The sequence below is a fragment of the Pyrenophora tritici-repentis genome, chromosome 2 (genome assembly GCF_003171515.1).
Source record: "Pyrenophora tritici-repentis strain M4 chromosome 2, whole genome shotgun sequence".
In the NCBI taxonomy this organism is placed as follows: domain Eukaryota; kingdom Fungi; phylum Ascomycota; class Dothideomycetes; order Pleosporales; family Pleosporaceae; genus Pyrenophora; species Pyrenophora tritici-repentis.
Window position 1 is genome coordinate 3,694,497 of NC_089391.1, and position 12,761 is coordinate 3,707,257.

The 12,761-nt window shown below is 49.9% G+C and overlaps 6 protein-coding genes across 6 annotated transcripts; 4 read left to right on the plus strand and 2 right to left on the minus strand.

Annotated features, from left to right (window-relative positions):
- Nucleotides 1-607: 607 nt before the first annotated feature.
- Nucleotides 608-1,510, plus strand: PtrM4_068570 (GTPase SAR1 and related small G protein; the record flags this gene model as incomplete). Its single annotated transcript, XM_066105828.1, has 5 exons — nt 608-659; nt 714-762; nt 818-834; nt 882-1,265; nt 1,335-1,510. 5 exons carry the CDS (start codon nt 608-610, stop codon nt 1,508-1,510), a joined length of 678 nt encoding a protein of 225 aa, XP_065964455.1.
- An 808-nt stretch (nt 1,511-2,318) lies between these two features.
- PtrM4_068580 (mitochondrial carnitine-acylcarnitine carrier protein) lies at nt 2,319-3,233 on the plus strand (the record flags this gene model as incomplete). Its single annotated transcript, XM_001933534.2, has 1 exon — nt 2,319-3,233. One exon carries the CDS (start codon nt 2,319-2,321, stop codon nt 3,231-3,233), a length of 915 nt encoding a protein of 304 aa, XP_001933569.1.
- A 2,312-nt stretch (nt 3,234-5,545) lies between these two features.
- On the minus strand, nt 5,546-6,409 carry PtrM4_068590 (Periplasmic protein TonB; the record flags this gene model as incomplete). Its single annotated transcript, XM_001933535.1, has 1 exon — nt 5,546-6,409. One exon carries the CDS (start codon nt 6,407-6,409, stop codon nt 5,546-5,548), a length of 864 nt encoding a protein of 287 aa, XP_001933570.1.
- A 507-nt stretch (nt 6,410-6,916) lies between these two features.
- Nucleotides 6,917-8,333, minus strand: PtrM4_068600 (Glyco-transf-90 domain containing protein; the record flags this gene model as incomplete). Its single annotated transcript, XM_001933536.1, has 3 exons — nt 6,917-7,361; nt 7,419-7,936; nt 7,992-8,333. 3 exons carry the CDS (start codon nt 8,331-8,333, stop codon nt 6,917-6,919), a joined length of 1,305 nt encoding a protein of 434 aa, XP_001933571.1.
- A 2,436-nt stretch (nt 8,334-10,769) lies between these two features.
- PtrM4_068610 (uncharacterized protein) lies at nt 10,770-11,179 on the plus strand (the record flags this gene model as incomplete). Its single annotated transcript, XM_001933537.2, has 2 exons — nt 10,770-10,996; nt 11,053-11,179. The coding sequence occupies 2 exons, from the start codon at nt 10,770-10,772 to the stop codon at nt 11,177-11,179; spliced, it is 354 nt and encodes a 117-aa protein (XP_001933572.2).
- Nucleotides 11,180-11,292: 113 nt separating this feature from the next.
- Nucleotides 11,293-12,451, plus strand: PtrM4_068620 (uncharacterized protein; the record flags this gene model as incomplete). The annotated part of the gene is made up of 2 exons (XM_066105829.1): nt 11,293-11,498; nt 11,551-12,451. The coding sequence occupies 2 exons, from the start codon at nt 11,293-11,295 to the stop codon at nt 12,449-12,451; spliced, it is 1,107 nt and encodes a 368-aa protein (XP_065964456.1).
- Nucleotides 12,452-12,761: the final 310 nt, after the last annotated feature.

Below are 12,761 nucleotides of genomic sequence, written 5' to 3' on the forward strand. Positions count from 1 at the left end.
AGGGGACGGGACGGAGGGGGCGGGCGATCATCGTCTCATTTCCTTTTCTACCGTGGTCTTCATGCCCGATGATTTTCTTACTTTTGACTATGTATGCACGCGCACCTTTCGCCTGCTTACTAGTTCCGTGCCCTCGCTCTACTAATGCACACGATAACGCGATTGATTGACTTGATTGATTGAGAGCCAAGAGAAGAACACTGACACGCCGAGACTGTGCGTTTTACATTGCTTCTTTTTGCATCGGCCCGCGGTTCTGATCTCTCTCCAGACAACCGACGTGTTTTACCTTTTGGCCTTTCTTTTTCTGCGTCCTGGAACAGGTCTGGGAGTCCGAGTCTGTGACGGAAGACATCCTTGCGCAGATATCCTAGGTTTATTTCTTTGGGAGCGGGTCTGTTGCCTGTGTGTGCGGACTAGGGACACCTGGATTCTTCTTGGGCGAAAGGAGGAAGTTGGGTTTGGAACGTCTACCATTGCGACGCCGCGGAGAAGGAAACAACGACTGCCATTTGCGAGATACGACTACCGAACCATCGGATCGCGAACCTAGGAAAGAAGCAGCGCGCATAGCTGGGCGCATCGACATTGCGCTAAAAGAGGAACCATGGATGAGAATAACAGGATAACGATTACCGTGTGCGGAGATGGTGGTTGCGGTACGCACGATGCAGAAGAAAGCCGGAAAAGACCGAGGGCTGATTAGGGCACAGGAAAGAGTTCGATTACATTACGGCTTGTGAGGAGTCAGTGGACGTCTGAGTAAGTGCTGAATGAGAGAGGAGAAGAGGGTCATTGCTAACACTCAACTTTCTAGATACGATCCCACAATAGGTACATTGCCCACGCAAATACCCGTCATCCCACTAACCCCCCTCCAGAAGACTCCTACTCCGTAACCAGAACCGTCGATGGCGTTCCTTATTACCTCATGCTCACCGACACCGCCGGACAGGAAGAATACCGCGGTCTCTGGGCCGCCTCGAACCTCCAATCCGATGCATTCCTCCTCGTCTACGACATCACATCGGCAAACTCGCTCGACGCGCTGGATTACTTCATGGAGATGATTGATATGGAAACCGACAACCGGCTAGACAATGGCAAAATACCGCCAATCAAGTGCGTGGTGGGAAACAAGTGCGATTTGCAAGGACAAAGAGTGATAGAGGCTAAGAAGGGTCTTGAGTGGGCAAGGCAAAGAAAATGCGGCTTCATGGAGACAAGTGCAAGGGAGATGGTGAATATCGAAGAGACATTTGCTCGTAAGAATTACCCTCATATCGAAGTTTGGATTGAAAGAAATGAAGAGAAGTGCTAACTTTTGGATCTAGTGCTTGTACGCCGCGTTGTAGAAGCACGGAGACTAACTGGGGGAGATGGCGCTGCGAATCGGAACATGGCCTACTCAATGTCAAACAACCTAAACGCGGACGGAGCGTATCAACAAAACGAAAAAGATGACGACGAGCCAAAACAGAGCTGGTGGTCGAAACTCAAATGCTGGTAGTTACAGTCCTGGCACTGTAGTATTACGAGTTCTTGAGACCACGTTCGGGAGCATGAGAACATGAGCATACATATGACGTATCGTGTCTACGCCTTCGGTTGCGGTTACGTATTTGCTGGGACCGCTGCTATGTGTGTTCTTTTGCTCTTCGGTCCAGTCGTTGAGCTGCTTTTTCTTGTATCTGTTTTTTTCTTGTATACCAAGCCTTCGCATGTGCATGAACACTCTTGTTTAGCGGGATCGGTTATGGGATATACGGTCATCTCTCTCAGTCCTGTCTCTCATCTTTTGGTATAATACCGATCGTTGTCCTTTTTCTTTATCATCGTATACCTCTGTTGCTAAGGCTGTCGTTCAACGCGCTCGTATTTTTCGTATTGTAAATGTAGACAACACAATCTAGAAGATCAGGGCCCGCGGTGCAATGTTCACATGAATGGTTGATTGTGGGACATCTATGACTTACTCAAGTAATATGATGCGAATTATGACCAGTTCGAGGCATGGGATGCAGCTAATCGTCGGCTATCGAAGGGTAAGTTATCCCTAGCGCGTCTGTGCGCAAGCACGCCATTGGCTTTGGTACCACTGCAAGAGCCTCGAAAATGCATCTTCACATTTAACTCGAACAGAATTGACGTTGGAAAAGTAGAGAGTATCATTACCGATTTTACTATCATCGAGAAGAGTGCAAGAGGCGCGTCGAGCCGAGCAGTCCGCGATTGCCCCTCCATCAGCGTCGTGCTCCCGGAGATAAGAGAAGAAACCACGAAGAAGTCGTCGAGGAATCGGAAAGAGCGGGAACAAAATGTCAAAACCTCACATTGACCAAGAGGCAGACCAAAGCAGTCTGTCGCGTACCCTCAAGGACCTCTTTGCCGGTGCAGTCGGTGGAGTGGCACAAGTTCTTATCGGTCAACCATTCGATATTGTCAAAGTACGGTTACAAACCACATCGCAATACTCTGGTGCTCTGGATGCAGCAACCAAGATCTACCAAAACGAAGGAGCACTTGCATTCTACAAGGGCACTCTGACACCCCTGATTGGTATTGGAGCTTGTGTTTCGATTCAATTTGGTGGCTTCCACTACGCACGCCGCGCCTTTGAAGCCAGTAACATTGCCAAAACCGGAAATGGACAACTATCATACTCCCAGTACTATGCGGCCGGAGCATTCGCTGGGATCGCCAATACAGCCTTCTCAAGTCCCATTGAGCACATTCGTATAAGGCTCCAGACACAACCTCACGGTGCAAATCGCCTGTACAACGGCCCGATCGACTGCGTCCGCAAGCTGTCGGCACATCAGGGCGTCCTTGGTGGCGTATACCGCGGCACTGCTGTCACATTCCTGCGAGAAGCACAGGCCTATGGATGCTGGTTCACTGCTTTCGAGTACCTCATGAATGCAGACGCAGCCCGCAACAACATCGACCGGTCTCAAATTTCTACCTTGAAGGTTGCTGCCTATGGTGGTCTTGCTGGCGAAGTACTCTGGATCAGCAGCTATCCATTCGATGTGGTCAAGAGCAAGATGCAAAGTGACTCGTTCGGCGCGGAGCAAAAGTACAAAAGCATGAGGGATTGCTTTGCTAAGACCTATAGGGCAGAGGGCCTGGGAGGGTTCTGGAGAGGCATTGGACCGACCTTGCTAAGGGCAATGCCCGTTTCGGCGGGTACATTTGCAACGGTCGAGGTTACAATGAGGCTGATTAGCTGAAAGGAAGATTTTTAATCTTTCGCATTACGAGGAGGGGGGGGGTGGTTCGATCAACAAGCACTCGCTCGCAACGGCGAAAACGACAAACGTATTTATTCCAGAGTCAGGGTCGTTCAATTCAGGTTTTGATGCTTGTTTCTGCGGATCCAGAGCCACCCGTCTTGGACGATTCTGGAGTTGACGAACATTGCCGTCTATATAAGACTTGAACATTTCGTATTCCTAAGTTCAACACTTCTCTCGAAATACATTAGTTTCGTGCGTTTTCCATCTGCTGTCATACTGCATCGCATGCGAAATTCTGCCGGGACGGCTTTCTCTCGGGTTTCTTCCTCACAAAAATCCACATGCCACATCTGATAAACCAGCAAGATGAGATTCTATTTTTCGCTCTTACACGATGTCGTGCTGACCACCAACAGATCAACCCGCTCAACGCACAGTATCGTTCTAGATGTAAGCAGGATCCTATCATACGTAATCTCACTGTTCCGAGCCTCTTGTGGTCACCGTTTTGCCGTTGTCCGGTCCTGCACCCCTGCACCGCCGCCGACCGCGCCACTCATTTCAAATGCATGTTCTCATCTCACGATGATCTTCCCTGGCCCGTGCGCTAAGGCGCCGAAGAGACCGACGACTGTCAGTGTCAATGTCAAAGCAGCACGGTCCCTTTCGGTAAAGTTATCGGCGTACCCTCCGCATATTGCTCGAGCCTGTGGTCTCCGCATCGAACATGTGGATTCCTTAATTGCCATGAATTATTACACTTTAGCGTACTTAGGTAGTGCCCTCCCACTTGCCGTCTGTCAAACCTTGTTCAACGGGCAAATTGCTTAGCATTGCTTACTGCCAAAAGTAACAGGAGTCCAGATTATGTATGGCAATCCGGGTCATTCCGGGTAACCTACCCTGTTTTGAAACAACTGGCTTACGGCACAAACTCGTATCCCCTCATCACACACACCTGTCCCAAGGTAATCCTTCCGTGAACAGAGCAGACGGCCCCCGATTCTGCAAGGGGAACTGGCCGAGGAACCATTCGGCGCAAAAGGCGAAAACGTGGGATTGACCATGGGGGATCCTCGTGGCACACATGATCGGATTCTGATACAATTGATCGACACCTTTTCTACCCCACCATTAACTTCCCGAGACGCCCTCCGCATTTGCCTATCAACATATCGATATTTGTTTTTTAGTTTCCCGTTCGCTGTCTCTGTCTCCTTCTCCACACTCTACTTCTCTAATCAGGCTTTCTCCCAAGCTTTCTCCCCCATGAAGCTCACCAAACCTTCTACTACCCAAAGCGGGACTGGATCGCCCGCCGCGCCTAATAACAACACTTCACCTGTCATCAAAAACTTCCTCAGCAAATTGTCGACTGTCACCTGCTTACCTCCATTCGGCGCGCCAAAACAACCGTCCGCTTACACACAATCCGAGGAAGACCTAGTCGCCATGCAACTACCCAAAGTCCACAGGAGTCAGAGACCCTCCTTTGATCCGATGAACAACACTAGCTGTCGAGCTGTTTGCCAATCCCCGCTAGATAAACGATATAAGACTAAGAAGGGAAATTCAAAGAGAGGTAGCCTTGCGCCAGTTGGAATCAATGAGGTCACAAATTCGAGGGTCTTGTTTTCGTCTGTGTCGACAGGGATGGTGGAACTTAGGGGTTTGAAATCACCGACACCTGGGCCGGAGAAATTTGAAGAGAAGGCGGTGTCGAAGGTGTGAGTTTTGGGATATGACGTTGTTGGTACGAAGTGCAGGCGCATTGGGGGAAGTTAGTCTTGGTTTTGTGTGAAAAAAAGGAGATTAAAGAAGCTTTGGCAGGCTGGACCTCATGTTGGTTGGTTTCGTTATGCCGGGAACGACAAGTTGAACTTGGTGTACGCCGCTGGATCTGACAGAAGGGGAAGGATTGGAAGTGTGGAACGAGACGTAATACCCCTGCCAGCAGGACGGCCGTATAATCACGTTGTTTTATTTATCAGAAGTCTTGATGGAGGACAAGATGGTCAATTCATTTCTAGCTTTGAGTCCTACAAGTCCTACAAGGGAAAGTGGATACAGACTCTTGCGATGAGTAAGCCGCAAGCAGCATCCTATATTCATTTTCCGTCAACCCCCCTACCCTTGCCACTCATCTATCTCACATACTCCAACCCAACAGGTACCCCAAGCGCCCCAACACCCTGACTCAATAGCTTGAAAACCGGACCCCTAATCCCTCCACTCCCCCTCCACACCACCTCCACGAGCATCGAAAACACCTCCCTCCCCATACTCTTAGCCACAAACCACACCGTCTAATTAAACTCATCTCTATACACATAAAAGCTCGAAATAGCCAACTTCTGCACCTCATCCCTGTCATTCACCACCGAAAACAACGGCGACTGCGATGAGGATATTAAAACACCCGTTGGGACAGACGTGAAAGGTGTGGTCGGTGTCGCGGGCAATTGAGAAATATAGCGATCGAGGTACTTGATGTTCGTTGTTGAAGCTGTGTTTTCAAGCCAGAAGAGTGAGTCGACGACGATGCGTAGTTGGCCTGGTGCGGCGGTTATCCCGTTTACGAGTAGCTGGGCGTTGTCTGTGCCGTTGAGGGCAGCGCGGAAGAGACTTCCTGTTGCTGTTGCACCGTTGTTGTTGGAGCTGGATGCTGCAGTCCAGTAGATCCAACCTCTTGCTTTGTCGACTACGATACCGGTGGCGTGGAGATTCGTTCCTTGGGCTATGTTGCGTACGAGCTGGGTGGTTTCGCCGTTGAAATCGGCTTTTTGAATGGAAAAGGTGGAGGGGTCGCTGTAGTAGGTTTTTTGCTCGGTTTCGGCGATTGTGAGACTGGGAATTTGGTTGGAGGAAAGGATTGTTGAGGAGGAGCTGCAGTCTAGGCTTGTGCGTATGATGCCTTGGCCTGTGGCGGAGAAGAGGAAGGTGAAGGAGGGGGAGTAAGCGAGTGCTTGGGCTCCAATGGGTGAAGTGTTGGCTTCTGCTTTGAATTGTGTGAGAGTTGTATTGTTTGACCCACCTTGGGCTAGGCGGCGGAGGGACGTAGGCCACTGGAGGATGGAAGTACTGCTTTGGCTTAGACCTGTGTCGAGGACGATGAATGACTGCGCGGTAGCAAGTCGAAGCAGGCCGATCAGGGGAACTAGAGAGAGCATGGTGCCTGTGAACCAAAGTAGTCGACGATGGAGCTGTACATCTTGGAAAACATGATTTCTTATGCGCCTAAACTCAGCTTGTCTTGTAGGTAAACGCTATGTTATATTGACATTGTTGAATAAGACTACTACCACTTTTGCATGCTGCGCCCGCATGTATATGAATCCACCTCATTAGCTGCTTGTGGCCGAAATCCTGAGTGAGAGTATACGATCGGACCATGTAGCTGTTTGGAATTAGTAGCTATCTTTGGCGTACGGCGTCCCATTCAATGAATCTAGATTGCTCACTGCAGTAGTCTCAAATACAGACTTCGTATCGTCGAACTCATGTGTATGGGATTTGTACTCTGGAGCTACTCATAAAGAATCTAGTGCCACGGCCGTGGTAGTGGTAAATGTGTCTAAGCTTTTGAATTTTTGAAAGCGGGTATCGTCATCAATTAATAGTATGTACTCCAACGCTAATGCAACGCTAAATCCTTCTGTTTTTCGGTCTCCGCTTCTTCACGGGATGATAGAAGGATCCTTAGGCCAATTTGCCGCAAACGCCGTCCAGGGTGTTCCCCTCATCACCATCTTTCCGGTCTTGTCAGGCTCGTACAGCACCGGCTCGTACCCCTGCACGCTCTTCCAGGACACAAATAGCCGTCTCCAATAGCACGTCACAGCGGCCGGCGTCAGGTACCTCCTCGTAAATGTTTCGTAGCTATTTCGAGCAATCAGCTCCGCATCTTCATCATGATCACGGTAGTATTCCATGGCCGATTCGAGGTTTCCAAAGTTCTCTGAAGCTTCAATGTAATTTACGTCTGGTCCTGCGAGGCGCATCAGGTGTGTGTGGAACTCTTGCCATTTCAAGGGGTGCGTTATGAGAGCTGAGCGGCATAGTTGAAGGTATTTTAGGCGCCCAGAGTACGAGGTTCCTTCGGTTTGGATCGTGAACTTGTATCTAGGAGATTGTTAGCATGTTTCCACGAGTCTTCTTCTTGGACTGTAGTGAACGTACCCGCAGAAATCGCGTAGGTTCATTACATCTTTGTTATGTGGGTCGCTAGCATTATTGATGACTACAGGCTTGATGTCACTCCAGCTTTGTCCCTTGCTGACCTTGATCAGCTCTTGCCTCAGCTTGGCCATTTTGACCTTTCCACGCCAAACCACCCTTGGGTCCTTCTTGCTCCATGGCACCTCTGTCTCCTTCTGCTGGATTTCCTTTCTGATGGCATTCCAACTAGGCGCATGGGTATAGTTCCAACTCCAATACGCGTAGTTTGGCATCATCCAGATGTCCCGGTACTCGGGGCCTTCCTTGCGCGTGTAGCCAAAGAATGTCCCTTTATCCTTAGACCGCCGTGGTAGATCGTCTAGCGAGAGGGCGAATTCGATATTCGGGATCGGAGTGTCGGAAGTAGAGGCGGTCACGACGGCGCGGTCAATCTGTGCCAAAGTTCCGAGAATGCGTTCTCGCTCGTTTCCGTTTACGACATAGCACTGCTCTGGCTTTCCAGCGTCGGTGACGAACACCTGTGATGAAGGTATGAGCAATGGGTTGGATGGATGAGAGTTTGTGTAAAATTACCTCTCCCTGATATATCATAACTCGTAGCATGCATCTTCCCGACAGGATCTCAATATCCTTGGGGTGTACCTTCCTTCCCTGTCTGGAGTTGACCGACTCATCCAAGCTGTGGTATAGCTCAGGAAAGGCAATATTGCACTGCTCTGAGCTGAGCGTGTGTACATTTGCATGTATGTCGGCGTTGAACTCCCAATTCCGGTGAAAATGTGCATGGCGTACAAAGTCCAGATAATGGCTGTGTTTAGACTGTCCCCATATCGACCATAACTGCGTCGCAATTACAAAGGTAGAGAAGTAAAAAATGAGGTGTGAGTAAGAAAAGCGGTACCCTTTGGGGATCATGATGGCATAACGAGTGAGTAACGAGCGACTAGGTGAATGACTGACGGGAAGGAGGGCGGGCACTACGTCGAACGTCGCTACGGGGGACAGAAGGGAACAAGTAGAAAGAAAGACATTCTATAGTGCCATAATTCATACGAGCGGGCAGTCCACATAACTGTGGCGGCTGCTTCACAGCTAACCACTCTCAGCAATGTCATGATTATGCGAACGGTAGCGAACCCCTGGGCTATGTTCACACCACGACAGGCGGGACACGTGTGTGCCGGCTGTCGGGCTTAGGACCTATCAAAAGCCCGCGGGAGCCGGATACGATAAGCATGTGGGCTGGAAAATGAATACGATAAAAGGATCTAAAGGAAGTGGGCGCAAAGATGATGGACAGGAGGGATGCGCATGGAGCAATCAGGGGCTTAAGCTTCAGCAAGACCTTGTCATCGAGACGCTTCCGGCTCGGCTAAGTCCAAATATGGCTAGTCCATACGAGCGCGCGCATTTAGACAACTCTTTGCGACCTTTGCGGGCCAGCCGTGCACGCTAAACATCCAATACCACCCACATCCGAGTCTTTTTGCGCGCAAGCCGCTCAAATTAACTCCTTGCCAAGGTCGCAGAATACATGCCGAACAAAACGAATATTCTGGAGTCGTCTCCGGGCGGAAACTCAACAAGCAATGCCATGAAATGAAAAGTTAACGCTTGGTGAGAGGCACAACTCTAATCGGAGAGCTTGGTAAGCTTATCCCCTGGATCTCCACACGCCTTTTCCCCTTCCGATTGTGATGGCATGTCACGAGGCGGAATCAGGAAGGTGGGATCTGCGACATGCAAAGCGGATCATTGCGAATAAGTACTCAGCCGTTAGACCCTGCGCCACGAAGGAGTCAGGCATCCTTCCATATATTACTACCTGCCTCGGCCATGAAGGATTCCACGTATTAAATGAAGGTAGGATTGCTAGGTTGTATCGCGAGTCAAATCCTTCTCAGCCTCTATGGTCCCAGCCTTCATGAGTAGGGCCTTCCAAACTCAGGTTACCTCGTACTGTGAGTGAGCGGTATGGGTCATGTGAAACTTGGCAGGCTTACGATTTGCAGTCAGTCCGGGATCCCGAGCTTCTCTGTGTGCTTCCCGCCCGCATAATGTCTATCACCTATCGAGTTCTCCACCCAGTAGTGCTGCTTTGAGAGTTTATGTGCATGTTTCTCCTCGAGGAAGCACAGGTAGGAGATGCTCCTTGAAACAATCACATCCAATCCAGAAATACACCAACTTCAATGCGCGCTCGATACGAATGCCTCGTATACTTGAGTTTGGAGTTTCTGTCCAGATCGGCCGCAACTCCGCTCTCCGGCCAACGACATTACGATCTTCTTCTTACATTCCATCCCAGACGATTACGCCAGCTTCCTATTATTATCCCAATCCAGACCCAGCTGGGATGACAACGTGGCAACATTCCTCGGCGTTGTGGTGACATGTTAGAAAAAGGTGCTTCACTCGGGAAGATCACCCGGCAGTTCTAGATGAATTCATGGGAGACGCACACAAGCTCTCGATCGTCGCCAGCGCTGTACCAGAGAATAAATTAGGAACAATCAAGCTTTTGAAAGACATGCATAGCATCTGGGGATATCTGCGTCTTGCCGTTCTTGGTCAGCATAATCTCTCGGGTAAGATTGTTCCAGAACAACAACAACTGCAAAACATTTTGGGATGAACCCGGTGGTCTCCTTCTAGAAGAAACACTACCACCAACGGGCCGTCCGGCAGAGGGAATGCGATGCTCAAATACCGCATCCCATGTTTCCATGGTCATCTCATGATGTACCCCACTCTTGTCAAGCACTCGGCCCAAGAGTGGGAGGAAGGCCCGTCTCCGTTTCAGTGCATACCCATTGGCTCATAGAAGAACTCCCTGTCCCCTCCCCGCAAACAAGCGTCATCTCGGCCTGGTAAACGTTCCAGTGGGGGAGTCCCAGGTTTATCAGTCCGCCCAAGGATGTTTCATGTGAACCCCAGATTATAGAACCACTACCACAAGATAGTGAAGATAGCACGTGCCTCTAACTGATAGGCGTAAGGCTACCATAGTCTGAATCCGATTAAGCTGCCCCACTCCTGAGATACAATACCCATGATTATGGTGTCCTGGATCCGGAGACGCGACCCCAAGTACGGGTGATCGTGGCAAGTATGAGTCTGATATAAAGCACACATTGCCAAAAACTAGTCCAGGTGCTACAGCTTGTCAACTTGGGTTGGTCTGCTCAGCTCAATCTTGTCGGGCCGGACTTGTACAGTAATCATCGTGGACACTAACTAACGTCCACATTAAGTTCGGCGAGCCTACACCGGACATCTACAGTATCCCACAACACCAACCCAAACATTGCCGCCGTCATCGCCCCGAGAAGTCGTATCCGACAACCCAAAATGTCCGACGAAAAGATACCCGATCTCCTCGAGAAACAAGACTCCTGCCCCACCACCCGCACCATCGAGCCCGAACTCGGCATCAGCGAGCCCGTCAATGCCCTCCAACGTTTCGCAAACAAGCTCGATGCAGTATGTGGCGTGGAAGCCCGGGGTATCGAGCGAATCCCAGAAGAACTAAGGGAAAGATCCATGAGCTATCGAGACTACATCCACATGTTCACCATGTAAGCTTTCTTTCGTCGCCATTGGCACAGATATGTAGACTCACAGATTTATATAGCTGGTTTTCGATGAATTGCACAGCTAATCAGCTCACCCTCGGTGTCCTTGGCCCCGTGACCTACAAGTTGGGTTTCACAGACTCCATCGTGTACGTATTTGCCACATTTGGGGACTACCCCTGCTAAACAGCCCCAGATTATGCATGTTTGGTACCATTTTCGGCTCCGTGTTTACGGGATATATATCGACATTTGGACCACGGTCTGGATTGCGGACGCTGAATGTGGCGAAATACACAATGGGCTGGTGGCCCTCGAAGCTTTGTGTTATACTCAATCTTTGCATTGAGATTGGATATGGGCTCATTGACTGCCTGGTAGGTGGGCTGTTGCTATCGGCTGTTAATGGTGGGGGTATGTCGGTTATTGTGGGTATTGTTATCGTTGCTGTTATCACTTGGGTTGTGGTGACGTTTGGAATAAAGTGGTTTTACAAATTTGAACAGTAAGTCGTGTGTTGTATTCTGGAGAATATGGAGAGCTAATATACGTCACAGGTTCGTCTGGGCACCTACCGTCCTGGTTCTCTTTGTGCTCATCGGCGTCGCGGGACCGCACTTCGATACGTCGATCGCTTCGGAGGGAACTGGCGCCGTACTCCACGGAAACCGCCTCTCGTACTTCTTCCTTGTTGCATCGGGGCCGCTTAGCTGGTCTTCTGCTAGCGCCGATTACGTCGTTTACTACCCCAAGACGACGAACCGTGGCCTTACTTTTGCAGCCACGACCTGCGGCATCACATGTGGTAAACTGATGATAGAATTCCTGGGCATCGGTCTCGGTTCCGGACTCCTGAAGAATGCTACCTGGAAACAAGCGTTTGACGACCACGGCATCGGCGCCCTAGTCGTGGAGTCCTACAAACCGCTCAACACATTCGGAAATGTATGCTGCGTGATCCTCGCTATATGTATCGCGGCCAACAACATCCCCGGGACGTATGCTGCAGCGCTCAACTGGCAGCAACTCGGCGCTCCATTTGCCAAGATTCCAAGACCCATTTGGAGTACCTTTTCTTGCATCGTATTCACAGTCATCGCGATTGCGGGCCGCGACTCGTTGTTTGATATCTTCATCAACTGGCTGAGTTTGATAGGGTACTGGACTATCATTTGGATTACCATGACGCTTCAGGATGAGTACATTTTCCGCAAGGGAAAGTTCGACTGGGAGATCTGGGATCGGAAGGATTTGCTGCCACATGGGTTTGCGGCGCTCTTTGGTATGATTGTCGGCTGGGTATTTGCTGTTGTGTGCATGTATCAAACTTACTTTACGGGGCCGATCGCGAAGCTTGTTGGGAATGGTGCGGATTTGGGGCTGCCGGTTGCTATGGGGGTTACTATGATCGTCTATCCGCCGGTTAGGTGGTTGGAGTTGAAGTATGTTGGGCGATAGATAGGGATGGAGATTTGTTAGCAATCCCGTTACCGCCAATACTGAATTGAATGTTGAGGTTTCAGATTTACTGTGCATTCACGTTTTGTGCGTTGCATAACAAAGGAAGAGTCAACCCCCCTAATTTCTTTACTTATTCTTTGACACAAACGTGCTAAGATTCATTCAATCGATGACACCTACACGGGCGCATATGCGACCAAGTTTTTCTCCCCTGAAGTTCGGTGAGCTTCCTCCTCAGTCCTTGCGAAAGCATCTGGCCACTGGAAAACCTCCAGTCTCATCTTCTACATGAAGCTGTGAAAGTCTT